The sequence below is a fragment of the Equus asinus genome, chromosome 20 (genome assembly GCF_041296235.1).
Source record: "Equus asinus isolate D_3611 breed Donkey chromosome 20, EquAss-T2T_v2, whole genome shotgun sequence".
NCBI lineage: Eukaryota > Metazoa > Chordata > Mammalia > Perissodactyla > Equidae > Equus > Equus asinus.
Genome location: NC_091809.1, coordinates 25,595,469 through 25,614,535, shown reverse-complemented (window position 1 = coordinate 25,614,535; position 19,067 = coordinate 25,595,469). Strand labels below are relative to the sequence as shown.

The 19,067-nt window shown below is 38.4% G+C and overlaps 1 protein-coding gene across 1 annotated transcript in view; it reads right to left on the bottom strand.

Annotated features, from left to right (window-relative positions):
- Positions 1-1,481: 1,481 nt before the first annotated feature.
- LOC106826952 (zinc finger protein 709-like) overlaps positions 1,482-19,067 on the bottom strand; it is a 30,159-nt gene continuing 12,573 nt past the window's right edge. The window contains exons 2-4 of the mRNA XM_014834542.3: positions 4,274-4,400; positions 3,994-4,054; positions 1,482-3,608 (exon numbers count right to left, since the gene is read on the bottom strand). Coding sequence (XP_014690028.1) covers positions 2,144-3,608; positions 3,994-4,054; positions 4,274-4,400 — 1,653 coding nt within the window. The 3' untranslated portion in view covers positions 1,482-2,143. The remainder of the gene's footprint in view (positions 3,609-3,993; positions 4,055-4,273; positions 4,401-19,067) is intronic.

Below are 19,067 nucleotides of genomic sequence, written 5' to 3'. Positions count from 1 at the left end.
GGAGCAGCACGTTACTGTTATTCCTCACAGTCCTCTATGGTCTGTGGTCATTCTTCCTAGAATTCATTACACCCCTCTCACTACAGGTGCAATCCTGCAGGTTACTGACAAGAGGGCACTGAAAAAGCCAAGATTTTTATGTTTTGGGTTAAGAATGAATGAGAAATTAGTTTCATGATAAAAATCATAACTGTAAAAGAACAAAAAATAAAGTTTGAGGAAAAAAATACCTGAATTTGTATGCACAAGACAAAATTGATTCATAATGTTCAATGAATAGAGAAAATTGCAAAGCATATCTGAAAATCCATAACTAAAATGGATTTTAATATATTCTGAGGAAATGAAACCAATTATATTTATTAGCACACAATAGATTAGAACAGTTGACACAGTACATCAATGAAACAACTACAGAAGCATTCATTTCACAAAGAAATGTACCTAGTTTTAATGACATACAAACATTATTGAAAACATATTGAGGGACTATGTTCAGCTACAAGTAACAGGAAACAGTCTTCCTGACATGAGCAAGGTGATTGTTCTCCCATGGAAGAACTGGGTCAAGGCAGCCACTGCACAATGCAGCAGAGAAACAAACTCCCACGTTCTTCTTTTTATGCCCCATTGTAGATGTCATATTGAATCAGGGAAACAGGCTCACTAGCACTATTAACAGCGTAAGTTGTTTCCTATACACATTAGACCTCATTCAATTATCATCTAGAGAAGAGGGGAAGAAAGTCTGAATTAGTTTCCTAGTGGACACAAGAGGCCTTACAGAAAAATCCTAACTCTAATGGATCTTTGATGTGAAACTTGCGAAAACATCAGTGGAAAATACACCTCTAAGAAAATGGAAATCAAACAATTGGTGGTGGTTTCCAAGGTCCTCTTGACTAAAAGGGCAAGGAATCCAGAGAATGGGCTGGAAGATGGTTTCCTTGAAGCTCCTATGCAACTGTATTTCTCCCTGTATGGTGGCTCCAAAATCTGATTAATGCCTTATCTGCCTCTGCCTTCCAAATGTTATGAAAGTGAGGCTATTGGTGAATTCTAACATGGAATCATAAAGGGGATGGGTTCTTAAAGATCTAGTTCTTAATATTACTCCCATTTACATAACACAACACAAGGGTGATATGTCCAGCTCTAGCATTTGTTGCCCTCTCACAGGCCTCTACTTAATTCAAGGTCTATTCACCAAATACCAGCCAGAAGCAAGGACAAAGAGCAAAGGCTCAAATAGGAAAATAAGAATTCACTGGAAAGTATACTCTTTGATAAACTTGCTATCCATAAAAATTTATTCCAACTGTTTAATAGAATGGAAAATTAAAAAAGGGTCCTATACCCACCCCCCACCTCCCCAAAAAAGGAGCTTTCTCTAAGAAAGGAACAATATATACACAGGATTAGGGACATCCAGGAACTGCAATACAAGGCAGTAAGAAAATCCCAAAAACTACACACTGTCATTTTCCAATGGCCCCTTAACATAGAACAATTAAAACATTATAAAAAGTAAAGAGAAAATATTAATTGATTTAAGAGAAAGGAACTACCTATTATGCTTCTGTACCATTGATAAAGGATTACTTTCAGAAATATCTCACTTCAATATTCATTTCTGAAAGTAATTAATACAAATTCACAATCCAATGTTACACTTTAAGAAAGAGGCTTGGTAAACAATATATTTACAACTTTTATAATGACTCTTTCATGTTCAAAGTTTTCTAGAACATTGTACACAAATTAATTTCCATCAAGGTTTCTCATGACTTCCATTTATATTTATTTTTGGTGGGAGTTTGACATATAAGAATGTAGGCCTATTGAAGCTTTTCCTACACTGTTTACATTAAGGAGGTTTTATCAAGTGAGTCCTTTCATGCCTTCAGAAAGAACTGGGATGACAAAAGACTTTCCCGCATTCTTTACATTTATATGGCTTTCCTTCTAATGTGGCTTTTCACATATCCTTGAAAATTTGCATGAGAAATAATGTCTTTCCCACCTTCCTGACATTTCAGGATTTCTCTTCAGTATGAGTTCTTTCATGTCTTTGAAGAGAACTGGAAAAACTGAACGCTTTACTACATTTTTTACATTCATACATGTACTCTCCAGTATGATTTCATTTATATATTTGGAAACTTTGAGGAGAACTGAAGACTTTCATAGATTCTTCACAATCATAGCGTTTGTCTCTAGTGTGGTTTCTTTCATGTCTTTTACATGAACTGGGAGAAATGAATGCCTTCTCACATGCCTTACATTTATAAGGTCCATCTCCAGTGTGAGAGATCATGTGTGATCGAAGGCTTGAGGGAGCTATAAAGGCTTTCCCACATTCCTTACATTCATAGGGTTTCTCTCCAGTATGAATTCTTTCATGGACTCGAAGAGAACTGGAAGAAGTGAATGCTTTATTGCATATTTTACATCCATAAGGTTTCTCTCCTGTATGAGTTCTTTCATGTTTTCGAAGAAAACTGGTACGACTGAATGCTTTACTACATTCTTTACATTCATATGGTTTCTCTCCAGTGTGGCTCCTTTGATGTCTTTGAAACGCACTGGGAGAAATGAATGCTTGTTCACATTCCTTACATTTATAAGGTCCATCTCCGGTATGAAAGATCATGTGTGATCGAAGTGTATAGGAAGCTACAAAGGCTTTCCCACATTCCTTACATTCATAGGGTTTCTCTCCAGTATGAATTCTTTCATGTAGTTGAAGAGAACTGGAAGAAGTAAATGCTTTAGTGCATATTTTACATCCATAGGGTTTCTCTCCAGTATGAGTTCTTTCATGTATTCGAAGAATGCTGGTACGACTGAATGCCTTCCTGCATTCTTTACATTCATATGGTCTCTCTCCAGTGTGAGTTCTCTCATGTCTTTGAAGTGAACCGAGAGAAATGAATGCTTGCTCACATTCCTTACATTTATAAGGTCCATCTCCGGTGTGAAAGATCATGTGTGAGCGAAGCTTATAAGGAGCTACAAAGGCTTTCCCACACTCCATACATTCATAGGGTCTCTCTCCAGTATGAATTCTTTCATGTTTTCGAAGAGAACTGGAAGAAGTGAATGCTTTACCGCATTCTTTACATTCATAGGGTTTCTCTCCAGTGTGATTTCTTTCATGTATTCGAAGAAAACTGGAAGAATTGAATGCTTTACTACATCTTTTACATTCATAAGGTTTCTCTCCAGTATGAGTTCTTTCATGTACTCGAAGAGAACTGTAAAAAGTGAAGGCTTTACTGCATTCTTTACATTCATAGGGTTTCTCTCCAGTATGAGTTCTTTCATGTATTCGAAGAAGACTGGGAAAAGTGAAGCCTTTCCCACATTCCTTACATTTATATGGCTTCTCTCCATATTTTTGATAGGCATATGGTTTGTGTTCAATGGGACATATAACGTGACCATAAAGGAATGAATGATACATGAAGAGTTGTCCACATGCACTGCATTTGCATAGTTCATCTCCAGTAGTCTTCTCATTCAGGTTTAGGTTTGGAATAAGGCTGAAGTTTTCTCCATATTGACTACTGTCTTCACTTTCATAGAGACCCCCTACCATATGAGTTCTGTGAAAAATGAGAAGCACATTATTAATGATTTCTTTACTAATGATTTTATGTTTGTTATGATTTATAGGAAAAGTTTATGTTTCCTGCCTGGTCTGAATTCTCTGAAATTGAATACATACTAAATGCTGCGCAAGGACTTTATACTTGCTATTGTCAAAACAATGGCATTCATACATAGGGTTTATTAATACTGTTTCCAAGTGAACTGTTTTATAAAAACTAAACCTCTACTTTATATTTCAGAAAGCATATTTGGTGAAAATTTTCTAAGAACATCTAAATTTGAAGCAAGGGTTATTAGTTTTGTTTACTTCTTTTGAAAATTTCTAACATACCAGGATACTCATATGAGACATTGCTTTCTATAGTAAGAGTGACTCACCTTAGTTCTCTCCCCTGGTCTTTGTACTGATCTTCAGCATCATGATCTTCCCATGTTTTTCCTGAAATGTAGACCCAGAAAGTTTATTCCAACATATTAGCAATTACAGAAAATTTTTTAGATTCTAAGTCCATGATGAGCTGTGACCATTTCTAGTTTATTTACCAACATCCTCCCCTTTCTACATTCTACATTTTGGAATAACATTGATAGGCAGGAAAAAAAAGTGATAGACACTTTTTCTCTAATTGATGAAGTGAAGGAATGTCCTCATTCTTACCTATTGAGATCACATTCCAGAAAGTTTCCCACATAACATCTATGTAGAGTTTCTTCTGTGAAGGATCCAGTAAAGTCCACTCCTCTGGGGTGAAGTTCACAGCCACATCTTCAATGTCCACTGAGTCCTAAAACATCACAAATAAGTGTAGAGTAGGATGCATAAGTGTAACAGCGCTGGAAACCCATACTCCCTTTGTATGAAGGTTACACATGATTGTGTCATCTCCAAACATTAATTCTATGATTTGATTATCAAAAACTCAGTTGTTCTGTACTCACTTCCTCATCAATTGAACAGCATCATGAACACATGGAAATTGTTTGGACATTTCTACTGTGATCCCATTACATCATATTTCTCTCTAACAGTAGGGCTCAGAGCATCTAGGGAAATGACAGAATGCCATACTAATGAAACAAATATTATCATTTTAAGACCAGACCTCCACATGAGAAAAATTCTTTTGTCTTCTTCCTTATTACCCATGAGTTACACCACTCCATGAGGCAGAGGGTCAAATCTGCATGAGGTTTCAATGGATAAAAACATTGAAGTGAAGAACTGGGAGCTCCTTTGTCTAGTCCTATCACCAAACAGAGAGTCCAGGAGGCCTGTAGAAATCAAATGTCTAACAAAGCCCAGCTGGCCACATTGTCCTAAAGTACTCCAGGCCATTACAAATAATCAGATGGAGCTGGGTGAATGTAAATATTCTTGTGGGGAAGCATTGCTTTTAATTTGTGTAACATTTATCACAGACTCAGTTCTGCCTGTCTCTCTTTGCATGATTTGATGGGACCAGAAAATTATTTGGATCTTAGAGCTCAGACACAAAGAAAAAGGCGTGACAAGTTACACCATAAAATCCCGATACTCATGTGCCTCAAGGTTACTTCCTGCCAATGTTTAGGACACATAGTGAGATAAGAATGTGCAACAAGAGTTCTTTCTTGTCAAAAGCCACAGTGTACCCTGGGCCTTGCTGTCCTTGAGGAAAAGGTTAAGAGGAGCAGATTGCAAGGGAGTTCATTGAAGTCCACAATGGCTGGATGATAAATTTGCCCATGATTATAAAATGTGTGAAGGATTTAAGAGTGTTTTCCTCCAAAAGAATGAAAATCTCCATTCTCCAACTTCAAGAGGAAGTGTTTCCTGACCAGCCACTCTAGACGATGTCCTGCCAACAGCTGATTCCACACTGAAGGAACTTAGAAGCTCTCATTCTTAACCTCACAAGAAGAAAACAAACAAACTTGAAGTGAACAACTCTTCTTAGATTCATAGCAGCCTTGAAGGCATAGAGCAAACCAGTATCTCCAAAATTAGGGAGGAGAAAAGAGGGCATTTTGAAATATGCCCCAGATATTCTGTTCTTAACAAGGATTGTACTAAACAAAAATCTGTTTCACCAGAGTTTAATGCAAAGACAAAGAGAACAAAAAGACAGAATACAATATCCATGAAGCTAGGACAACCTTCTTTAACAGAAGGTTTAAAATACACATAATGGGAATACCTGAAGGAAAAGGAAGACAGAAAGAAACAGAAGACACAAGTGAAGTAATAATCACCAATGTATCCTAAAATTAATCACAGCCAGCAAACTCTACATCCAGGAATCTCAGAGAAGCTAAACATGATTACCTACAAAAACGCACACCCAAGGATATCATATTCAAACTAGAGAAAAATCAAAGACAAAGGATATACTGAGAAATGCCAGAGAAGAAACAGATATTCAGTAAAAGGAAACAAACTATTGAATTAAGTGGACTTCTTTTCAAAAACCATGCGAGCATGAACAGAGCACAGTGAAATATCTGAAGTTTTGAAAGTAAAAATGCACTCCACTAGAATTCTGTCAACCAAAATTATTCTTCAAACATAAAGGAGAAATAAGAACTTTCTGAGAGAAAAACTGAGGTGTCATTAAATGCTTATTAAATGGGTAAAGACAAAACACTCAGAACACCAAATATGGGGAAGATGTGAAGCTACAGGTAATCCTCATTCATTGCTGGTGGAATTTGGTGCACCTACAACAGAAGAGAAGAGCTTTCTTTCAAAACAAAATACATTCTTACTACATGGAGTATAAGATCCAGCAATTACACTCCTTGGTATTTTTCCAAATGAATTGAAACCTTATGTTCACACAAGACTTACAGACGAATGTTTATAAATGCTTTATTCATAAATGGCAAAAGTTAGAGTTTTAAGCAAGATGTCCTTCAAGAATAAAATAGACCAAAACAAACAGTGGTGTAGCCATACAATGAAATACTGTTCAGTAATAAACAGAAATGAGGTATCAAGCCATGAAAACACATGGAGGATCCTTAAAAGTATACTCCTAAGTAAAGAAGCCAATGTGACAAGGCTATGTAGTGTATGATTCCAAGTATATGACATTCTGGAAAAGACAAAAGTATGAGCCACTTTGGTTGTGAAAGTTTAGAGGGTTGGAGGGAGGGATGAGTCAATACGTGAAATACACAGGATTTTTAGGGAACTGAAACTACACTATATGACACAGAAATGATGGATACATGTCATTATACATTTGCCAAAACCCATACATTGTATACATAAATAGTCAATGCTAACGTGCTCCATGCACTGTAATGCATCCATATGGAAATGGTAAAAAACGTACCACAGTAATACAAAATGTGAAAAAGAATGCAAACGATGGATGCAGAGACAAGGGTTATGTGGGAACTCTAAATTCTGATCAATTTTTCTGTCAACCTAAATCTGCTCTAAAAAAACCTAAGTCTTTCAAAACAAAAGATGAAGGCAGACTCATTACAATTCACCCCTGATGACTGAAACAGGAATCTCTCATTCAACTGATTTCAGTAAGCCAGTATGGTGCTCTATGAGCTGAGACCCACAAGGGAGGGGAAACTTCCATCGAATGCCTTGTTGGAGAGCACAGCACTGTATCCTCTGAGAAGTGCCATGGTCACCATCAGTAGTGTCAGAACCCCAAGGTGGATAATGAGTGTCCTGGTGAGTCCTTGTATTGTAGACATAGTAATGTACAGACAAGGGTTACCTAGAATTCTATTTTGGATATTTCCAAGTTAAGAGATTCCCAGAGTTCTTTGACCACAAAGGGGCATCTCTTAGACAATCATCCAAGAGTTTGTGAAAATACACAGACGAGGTCAATTTTTGGCCAGCAGGAAGATGACTGCCTGATGTTTGATCACCTCTTGGGTTTGGTTCTTCATCAGGGATGTCCCAATTAAGGGATGAAGAGCAGCAACTCTCCACTGAGCTCCATCGTCAACAAATGTATCATTGTCCTAAACATCTATGCACTCTCCAGTGCTGTGCACTCAGTTAATCTCAAGGAACTACCCAGGGAACCAAGGTATCAGGGAGAGGGGTGACCTCCTCCATCACACTCTAGCATCATTCAACAAACTGAAGAAACAAAGGTCATGCCCCTCCTGTAGGTCGCATAAGCTAGAGGGCCAAGCTTAGTCTCCATCATATCAAAAGGAGGTTTCAGTAACTGGGCTGAGCTGGTAGGAGGTTGTTTCCAGGGCTAAAGGCATAATAGGCACCTCAATAGAGGGTCACTTACTCAGTGCCTCTATTTTCAAGAGATCTCAGTACCTGGTGACAATAGCAGCTCTAACGGCATCTAACGTGGGATGTGGGGCAGTTTCTTCATCAGAAGCCTATAGACAACTTAAGGCCCTCCTCTGAGAGCCTCAAATCACTGCCATCAGGGTCACAGGCCTCCTCCATGACAACTGGTTGCTTTACAGAGTGCAAGGAACACAGGCTTAAGATGGGTTTGAACTAATTCCTTTGTTGTGCCAAACTCAGACTGCGGGTGTGGTCCACTATAACCCAGAGGGTCAGGACCTTTGTTGTAAAAGACGCAGGGATGGCAGCAGCAGAATTACTTAGGGATGCTGGTGAGCCCTCTGTAATCTTGATACCAGCTGGCTACATTTTTCTCTCTCTTCTTTCTCTCTGAAATAATTGCTCCTTAATCAGTGACCATCTGATGGGCTCAGCTCATTCACAGGTATAGTCATCCTCAAATGCCCAGACTCCCTCTAATGTGGAGGCGATCACACCCTCAGTCTCATTTTCACTCTAAACACACAGATAATTTCCACCCAAGACATCAACTGAGGACCACGTTAAGGAGGGCCCCATTCCCAGACTCCTGCTCTAAAAGGAACTGAAACTGCCAACTCAGAGTCCTCTGTATATAGAACCCAGCCTTGCTGGGGTCAACAATGCAACACAGGGCAGCACAGCGCCCAGGAGGAGCTGCCCAGCAAGCAGCAGCCTACAGTACAGGAGCCTCCAAGCTTTCTCATCAGCCTGTCCAGGTAAGAAGGCCCAGGGGGGAAAAGGGAGGGTGAGGCTTAAGTTGTCAGCAGTCCAATAGTAAATATGTGCACCCTGGCCACTCATTACAAGAACAAACAGGGAAGGAAATAGCTATTCACACTGACTTGTTTTTATATAAAGAAACACTAACAGGATGGTGAAGCAGTGATCAACACTGGTCATGGGAGGGAGGCCGGAGTCAGAGCAGAGGAGTGGGGCAGGACGCGCAGGCAGGGAGTCTTAAGTGACTCTCATAGGAATTGTTTTTAACCTTTCTATGCATTATTTACTTAAAATAGGAGAGAAATTTATATACACAAATTTTCTCATGGTTGATCATGGATTTGGCATTTTAAAATTAATTTTAATTTTTCTACGTAGGACATCACTCTAAGGTTTAATCCTTTAAACACCAATAAACATAAAACTGTAAGCCATAAAAAAAATTACAAACCCCTTTCTAACTAAAAGGACAAGGGGCATGACAGTTTGTCCCTCCACTATTTTTCACACTGAGGATATTTTCAGGAAGAAGTAGCATATTATAATACATTAGGGGTTTGCAATTAAAGTGCTGAAATAAACTAGGAATTCCAATTATTTACATAAGCTTTGACCTGTTTCCACATCCAATGAAAATAGAAATTCAAGTACTTTTTCCTCATATCCATTAAAATAGGAATTCATTTACCTTAGCAACATTATAGCCTTTTAAATTTCAAAGTTCTCTAGGGACGTGGACACACAAAAACTGACCTAAAATTGGAAAATGCACCTGAGAATTTACATAAATGTTTCATATCTTGAGGATGCCTTGGGTATAGGAAACAAAAATTCTATTTGGTTCCACAATTTTCTTAATTTATATCATATCTCCCAATCAACTTTCATTTTAAAATATGAAATGCAAATATAAACTAGAATCAAAGGGCTTCAATTTTCAAGTGATAAAGAAATCCAAGGACACAAACGCAAATATTTGAATGAGCTCATAGAAGCAGGCTGCTTGCCTACAGTTCAGAAGGAAAATCCACATTCAGAAAGTTGACCATATTCCCAAATTTAGGGTCTAACCACTCCCAGTTGAGATGTCACCCCTACAGTGTCTCGTCCCTGGTGAAGGAGAGTGGCGACCCCTGAGCAGCCACAGGGATGAACTCTGGAGCCCCACACACCCTCCCTCTCCTGTGAGCATGGAAGCACTACCTCTCCCAGGCTCCCACTCTCACAAGTGAGGAAACTCTCAGCCAGATTCAGTTTAAGCTTCCAACCCACATGAACTCCAAATTTATGAACCCTTTGTCCACAGGACGGAACACCTGATCTTCACAGACTTTCTCACTGTGCACAGATTACTCTCTCAGTGCCCCCACAGTGTGGTGCAAAACTCAAACAATGTCTAAAATGTCTAAATCTAAGGAAACATGACCACAACCTCAGAAAGGGCATCACTCGCCACCCCATGAGCACAGGCACCCCCAGCTTTCCAGGGCTCTGCAGCTCCTCTCAGGATAAAGGCTCCTTCCATGGGGGTGTGAGCAGTAGGAGACCTGCAGGGGGAGGCTCCCCAGGAAGGACAACTGGGCCTTCAAGGCCTTCTCTTTAAAACATGATGATTTGATATACCTATACAATATTTATACTTGAAATTTGTGAAGACAGAATGAAGAGTTCTCACCTTATACACACAAAAAGTAACTAAAGACCTAGGAGTGGAATTGATGGCTTATATGGTAATTTTAGGTTTTATATTTGAGGAACTCCCAAACCTTTGTCTACAGTGGCTACACTATTTTATATTCACACCACCCATGTATGAGAGTTCAAGTTTCTAAATATATCCTCAATAAAACTTGTTATTACCTCATTTCTTGACTCTAGCCATCCCAGCGGTTATAAAGTGGTATCTCAATGGACTTTTGATTTGCATTTTGTTGATAACTAACGATGCCCAGCATCTTTTCATATACTCTTGACCATTTATCTATCTTCCTTGGAAAACAGTGTTCAGATCTTTTGCCATATTTATATTGAGTTATTTGACTTTTTTATAATTAAGTTTTAAGAGATCTTTAGATATTTTTGATACAAGTTCCTTATCAGATATATGATATGCAAAATTTTCTTCCATTCTGTATGTGATGTTTTCACTCTCTTGCCATAAAAATTTAAATTTTAATTGTAGTAATATACACATCATTATATTTTCACCATTTTTAAGTGTATAGTTCAGTTGTAGCACATGTCAGAATTTTCTTTCTTTTTCAAGCTGAATAATACACCATTGTATGTATGTGCCCTATTTTTTTTGATCCATTCATCTGTTGATGGGCACTTGGCTTACTTCCACCTTTGGCTATTGCGAATAATGCTAATATAAACACAAGTGGACATATATCTAAGTCCCTGCTTTCAATTCTACTTCAATTCTCAGAAGCAGAATTGCCAGTTCAGGTGGTAACTCAGTTTGTAATTTGTGGAAGAATGGCCATGTTGTATTTTATACCATCAAGATAATTTTATATTCCCAGTGATAGTGCACAAGGGCTCCAAAGGGTGTGTTCACTCTCTTGATAGTCCTTTGAAGCACAAAAGTCATTAATTTGATGCAGTCCAAATTACCTACTTCTTTTTCCAGTTTTGCTCTTGGTGCCTTATCTAACAATTCTTTGCCAAATCCAAGGTCAGGATTTTTTTCCCATCTTCTATCTAAGTGTATTATAGCTTACTCTTAAGTTTAGGTCTTTATCCTTTCTGGTAAATTATTGTATGTGGTATCATGTAAAGATTAAACCTCTTTCTTTTGCATATGGCTATTCAGTTGGCCCACCACCAATATATGCAAAGAACATTCTTGCCCGATACTTGGCACTTTTTTCAAATACCAGTAGACCACAGATATATGGGTTTGTTTCTCAAATGTCAATCTATTCCGTAGATCTGTATATATATCCTTGCGTCAGTACCACCCACTTTTTTTTTTTAATATTTTTTTTTCCTTTTTCTCCCCAAAGCCCCCCAGTACACAGTTGTATATTCTTCGTTGTGGGTCCTTCTAGTTGTGGCATGTGGAACGCTGCCTCAGCGTGGTTTGATGAGCAGTGCCATGTCCGCGCCCAAGATTCGAACCAAGGAAACACTGGGCCGCCTGCAGCGGAGTGAGCGAACTCAACCACTCAGCCACGGAGGCCAGCCCCAGTACCACCCACTCTTGATTACCATTACATATTACAAAGTTTGAAATCAGAAAATGTTTGTCCTACCATTTTGTTTTTCTTTTTCAAGACTGCTTTGGCTATTCTGATTCCCTGGCAATTCCACATAATTTTATTAAAGAGCTTGCCAGTTTATATAAAGGAATAAACTGGGATCATGTCAGGCATGTGCTCAATCTCAGCTCACTTGGAGAATACTGCCATTTCAACAATGTTAAGTCTTCTGGTTCTTGAAATTGAGATGTTTCCCATTTATTTATACATTTTTTGGTTCCCTTGACTCTATTTTCAGTTTTTTGAGTATTCATTTTATACTTCTTTCCCAAATTTGTTATTTTCTTCCTTTTGATTTTGTCAATAAATTTCTTAATTTCATTATTGGATTGTTCATTGCAAGTATATAGAAATACAACTGATTTTTATATTTTGATCTTGTATCCTACCATTTTGCTGACCTTAATTATCAGTTCTAATAATTTTTTTAGTGGTTTCCTTTGAGTTTTCTGAAAACAAGATATCTCAGCTGGAAGTAAGGATCATTTTACATCTTTCTATCCAATCTTTATGCATGTTATTTCCTTTTCTTGCATAATGGTTCTGGCTAAAATCTCCAGTATATTCTAGAATGGATGTGGCAAGAGCAGACATCCTTCTTTGATTCCTTATGTTCAGGGGAAAGCATCTAGCCTTTTACTATTAAATATAACATTAGCTATGTGTTTTCCATAGATGCTCATTATGAGGTTAGGAAATTGCCTTCCACTCCTGGGGATCTGAGGGCTTTAATTATGAAATGATACCGGATTTTGTGAATTGTTTTCCCTGGGTCTACTGAAATGATCTTGCCATCTTTTATTTTTACTCTATCGATATCTTTTTTTTTTTTAAAGATTGGTACCTGAGCAAACAACTGTTGCCAATCTTCTTTTTTCCCCTGCTTTTTATTTCCCCAACCCCCACCCCCACCCCATACACAGTTGTATATCTTAGTTGCAGGTCCTTCTAGTTGTGGGATGTGGGACGCCGCCTCAACGTGGCCTGACGAGTGGTGCCACGTCCGCACCCAGGATCCGAACCCTGGGCTGCCACAGCAGAGCGCGCGAACTTAACCATTCCGCCACAGAGCCGGCCCTTCTATCGATATCTTTTATCACATAATTGGATTTTGAGATGTTAACCCAACTTTTCATCCCTGGGATAAATCCCACTTGGTCATGGTGTATAATTCTTTTATATATTGCTGGATTGGGTTTGCTGGTATTTGTTGCACTGGCCTCACAAAATGGATGTGAAGTATTCTCTCCATTCTAATTTTTAGAAGATTGTGTGAAGAATCAGTATTAAATAATTTTTAAATGTTTTGGAGAAATTCTGTGTTGAAGCCATCCCAGGCTAGACTTACTTTATGGGTGGTTGTTTGTTTACTAATTCAACCCCTTCACTTCTTATACTAGTATTCAGATATTCCACTAATTCTTGATTCAGGTTCAGCAGTTTGTGTCTTTTGAGGAATTTGTCCAGTTCATCTGAGATATCTGATTTGTTGCCATACCATTGTTCACTGAATTCTTTTATAATAATTTTTATTTTGGTGATGTCATAGTAATATCCCGTTTTCTTTCTAATTGTATGAATTTGAATCTTCCCCATTTTTCTGTAGATCATTGCAGGCAAAGATTTGTCAAATTTGTCAAATTTGCTTTCACTGATTTTCTCTGTATTTTCTATTCCACATTTCATCAATTTCTGCTCTACTTTCTATTATTTCCTTTTCTCCTTGTCTTGGGTTTGGTACCTTATCTTTTTAAGTCTGTTAAGGGGAAAGTTTATGTTACTCATTTGAGATCTCTCTTCCTGGTTAGTATAGGCCTTAATGGCTATAAATTTCTTTCTTTCTAAGATGTAGGTCATAAGCTTTGACCCTTCAGGTGTGATATAATCTTCCTCATTATCTCTACTGACAGTTTTTGTTTTAAAGTCCATTTTCCTAGAAATTTGTATCATCTCTTCAGCTATCTTGTCGGTGCTGTTTACAGATGTAACTTTCCAGAGCTTTTACTCTCAATCTGTTGGTATCTTTGAATTTAAAGTGTGTTTCCTGTACACAGCATATGTTTAGATCATGGTTTTATTTACTTTCTGCTCTGAGGTGACAACCTCTTCCTCCTGTATGGATAATGTAATCCATTCACATTTAGTATTACTAACATAGCTGCAATTACACCTGCCATTTCACTTTTTGTTTTCTACAATTCTCACGTTATTTTCAGTTCTCTTGTCCTCTTTTATGGCTTTATATTGCATTAATTGAATATGTTCTAATGTAGCACTTTAATTCTTAAATGACTTCGTCACCATATTTTAAAGTTTTTTTTAGGGGCTGCTCTACTATTTAATATATATGTTAATATATAAGAATAAACTTTGAATTTATACTACCTTAATTCCAGTGACAATGGAATTTTTATTCATATACAGGTCTATTCCCTTTTGCCAGTTTTGTGCTATTATTATGCAGGTTATATCTATTAATGATATGACAAATAGTATATTGTTACACTTATTTCTTTACCATCTGCAGTCACTTCATTAGCCCAATACAGCTTTGCTCCCACCCAGGACCTTTGTGCTTTTAATGAGAAACAAATTACACATGTTATATTTCTATGGAATAAGCACAAGAGCATATTAAGTATGTAGTATTTTATACATTTCCTTTGATATCAGCTAAGAGAAGAAAGAAGAAAACAGGTATTTATTCTATCTTACATATTTACATAATTACTTACACTGATGTTTTTGTTTATTTATGTTGATATCAATTACCATCCTGGGTCACTCGCTTTCAACCTGAAGAACTCTTTCAGTAACCTTGTAAGGCAGGTGGCTATTAATATATCTTCTCAGTTTTTGTTAATCTAGGAAAGCCTTTATTCCATCTTTATATTTTACAAGGTAGTCTTGGTGAACATAGGATTCTTGGTTCACAGGTTTTTTCTTTGTGCACTTTGAATATGTCATCCCTCCGTCTTCTAACTTTCCTTTTCTCTGCTGAGACATCACTTGTTAATTTACGAGGGTTACCTGTAAGAGTAATTTTTTCAATTGCTGTTTCTTTCCCAGTGTATGGTTCCTACTTTCTTGCATCTTTGCATGTCCCATACTTATGACCAGACATTTCTGATAATACATTGTAGCAACTCTGAGTACTGAGCCCCTTCCTACTGAGACTTTTTATTGTTATTAGCTTATTCATTTGTTCAATAACTGGACGGATTACTTTAGTTGAGTCTGTGTCCTCCACACAGAGTGAAACTTCTGATATAGCTCCTAGAATCAGATGTGGCTTTGGGTACATAAACTGTCATGAGAGATTAATAATGACAGGGCTGTCTTCCTCTTTCACGGACACAACCCATGGTTAAACTAGATTAATTGTGGGCTGCTTGTTCTACTTTTTTCAACAATGACCTGGGGGGGCATAAGCTGCTCTACCAAATACTCCAGTGAAATTCTGGCTCCTTCGTAGAAATACTTGATGTCACTGTTAGATATTTGTTCTGACCCTTGGAAGCCTCCTCCCAGCTGTCTAATTCCCTGGTTCTTTCCACAAAACTAGTCAGCCTATGGTCTAAGCTGTATCTTCATTAAATACACATATCTACTAATTGCCTTTCACCTCATTCTCCACTTTCCTGAGAGTGTCCTCTGACCTGACTTTTCATGATGTTTTGCTGGCCAAGTTAATTCCTTTGGGAATTAAGAGCTCTGTGTTTTATGGCTCAATTCTCCCCCTCATGTTCAGGCAAAATCTCTGTGCCAGGACTCTGGAGCTGTGGTGGGGACATCAGGAAGCCTCTCTCTGGTGACAATCCCATTCTAGGGGCTGAGTGATCAGTGCAGTGGAGAGACAGCAGCCAGAGTCCTCTTGATTGTCTCATGTTACAGCCATCTCATGAGCTGGGGACAGAGTGGTCAGTGCCCAGCATTCTCAGCACAGTATGAGCATAGCAGAGCCTCTGCACCATGAGGAGGGGCTGGGGCAAGAAGGGTGTCCCCACATTTCCTATGAATCAATGAGGGACTGAAACTCAGCAACAGGTAGCTGCGGGCAGGATGGGTAATGTTGAAGTCCTGCTCCTCCTGGGAAATAGCCCCCCTTCTGGAAGCTTAGGGAGGGAGAACCTTGTCTTCTGGTTTGGGGGGGCGGGCAGCACTACGGAGAGGAGGGCTCACCTGCTGAGCTGAGAGCAGGGAAGGAGCGGATATGGTTCAAATCCCACACACTCTCCCCTTTCTAACAGAAATTCTATTGATTATCTTGAATAGATGTTCCTCATTTTCTGGTTGTCTTTAGGACAATTTCCAGAGGTTTTAAATGAGTTTTAAAATAATTTCTACCACTTTCACTGGGGAGTGGGTCAGTGGAGCTCCTCATATTATTATACCACCCTAGTGCATTTATACACTGCCCATATCAGCAAACCCTCTCCAGATTGATATACAATGGCACTACAGGCCGTAATATCACTTGTCATAGTACAGAGAAACAGAATGGAGAAAATTAATTTTCATGCTTTGTAAAAATTTATTGCATACTTCAAAAACTATTCTTGACAACAACAAAAAAACCTACAACCTATTTAAAAAATGGGCAAAAGATCTGAACAGAGATTTCTCCAAAGAAGATATACGGATGGCCAATAGGCACATGAAACGATGCTCAACATCATTAGCTATCAAGGAAATGCAAATCAAAATTACAATGAGATGTCACCTCACTCCGGTCAGAATGGCTATAATTAACAAGACAGGAAACAACAAGTGTTGGAGAGGGTGTGGAGAGAAGGGAACGCTTGTTCACTGCTGGTGGGAGTGCAAACTGGTGCAGCCACTATGGAAAGGAGTATGGAGTTTCCTCAGAAAATTAAGAATAGATCTACCGTATGATCCAGCTATTCCACTGCTGGGTATTTATCCAAAGAACTTGAAAACACAAATGCATAAAGATACACGCACCCCCATGTCCATTGCAGCATTATTCACAATAACCAAGGCTGGAAGCTACCTAGGTGCCCATCAAGGGACGAATAGATAAAGAAGATGTATATATACACAATGGAATACTACTCAGCCATAAGAAATTATGAAATCCAGCCATTTGTGACAACATGGATGGACCTTGAGGGTATTATGCTATAAGTGAAATAAGTCAGAGGGAGAAAGTCAAATACCATATGACCTCACTCATAAGTAGAAGATAAAAACAATGATAAACAAACACACAGCAACAGAGATTGGATTGATAGTTACCAGAGGGGAAGAGGGGAGGGAGGAGGGTAAAAGGGGTGATTAGGCACACATGTGTGGTGATGGATTATAATTAGTCTTTGGGTGGTGAATATGATGTAATCTACAGAGAATTCAAAATATATTATGATGTACATCTGAAAGTTATATAATGTTATAATCCAATGTTACTGCTATAAAAATTTTAAAAAAAGAAATAAAAAAAAAACTTTTCTTGAAGATTAACACATAGAGATGTGGCTTCCCAATAAAAACATATTAGTCATTTGATTATAAATTATTCTTCAAAAAGAAAACCACAGGTCCAAAATGGATTTGCTCTTCTAAGCCCAGGTTATGAAACCAGGCCTTAACACCTAACCTACCTGCAGCTTCGACCTTCCCCAGGAACACAGTCTAACCCGTCAGTCCAGGATTTTCTGGTCAGCACCAATGAGGCAATCTGCCACATGGGCCTCTCCATCCCCCAAAGGAAAATGAGGTCACCCACCTAATAAGACCCTTGTGCCCCCCCATGGAGGTAACTTGCCTGAAATAATCCCTTTTACTGTTTATAACTTTCTTGTTCTGCCTTTAAAAACTTTCCCTTTCTGCAGCCATTTGGAGCTCCTCTCTACTTGCTAGATGGGATGCTGCCCAATTGAGGAATTGCTCAATAAAGCCAATTAGATCTAGAAAATTTACTCGGTGGAATTTTTGTTATTCAACACTATTAAAAATAACATGGTTCATACACATTTGCTTATCATAAAATGTTTATTGTGAAAATCAAGTTTCAAACACTCAGCCTGAGATTTCAAAGTGTGCCTAAAGGCTGCTCCTAGCATGGCTTCTAGCCTTGGCATCTAGACTCCCCATGCCCATGTAGATAACACTGTAATTCACTTCTTATAAGTCTTCTCAGCATCTATGTAAAAAGAAGGAATTTAAAGTACATCTTTTTCTTCCTTTTAATATGCAAAGATCACGTGATCATACTGTGAAATAAGCTTGGCTTTCTTGTCATGTAAAAATGAATTCTGCATCTATTTTCATATCAACAAAGTAGTGTGCCATCAGCACATGTGATGGAGAACACTGGAGAGCTGCTGCTACTGTCCCTAACCAGGCCATCCCTCACCAAAGATGGGACCCAAAGCAGGATAAGCCAAACTCTAGGCCATCATGCTAGAGGATGCCCTGGCCAACAGTCCACATCTTCTTCACATTTTTAGAGACTTGTAGGTCATTGCCAATGGTTTGACTGCCTGGCAACAAGAACAATATCAACTCCTTATCCAAGGGCACCTTTTTGGAAGAAAGCACTTGGAGATAATCTTCCTCATAATTACTCAAATACATAAGAAGATCACATGCGAAAAAAACAGGAACAAGTTTGGATTTCCCTTGTTGTTTAATGAAACAGAAGCTGTCACATTTCACCCTATCTTCCATAACATCTCCTGGAAATGTAAACATACGGAAATGATCCCTGAAAACAGTAAAAACAGCCTTTGGGGGCTTTGTGCCTCATTCAGACAAAAACCTCCCAGCTACTCTTATTATAAAAAGGCATAGAAAACTTCCAGCTTGAGGATGACAAATTCACCTCCTTTGCCACCACAGGGGATGGATATTACTCAAAATGATACTGTGTGTCTGTCTATAGCTCACCTCAGTTATTGTTTAGATCAATACCCTCTAAACATTCATAGCTCTTTTTAGTGTGTTAACCAGGAAATCACACTGAACTTGCACAGATATCATTCTACTCATAGGAAAACCCATGATGGGCTACAACTGTGCAGATGGCCAAAACCCTTCCCCACACTGGGAGAAACTGGAAGGTTTCATGGGGTACAAATTATATCACTCACTCTGAAGAGCAGCAAAATGATACGCTCAATCAAAATGCAATTTCA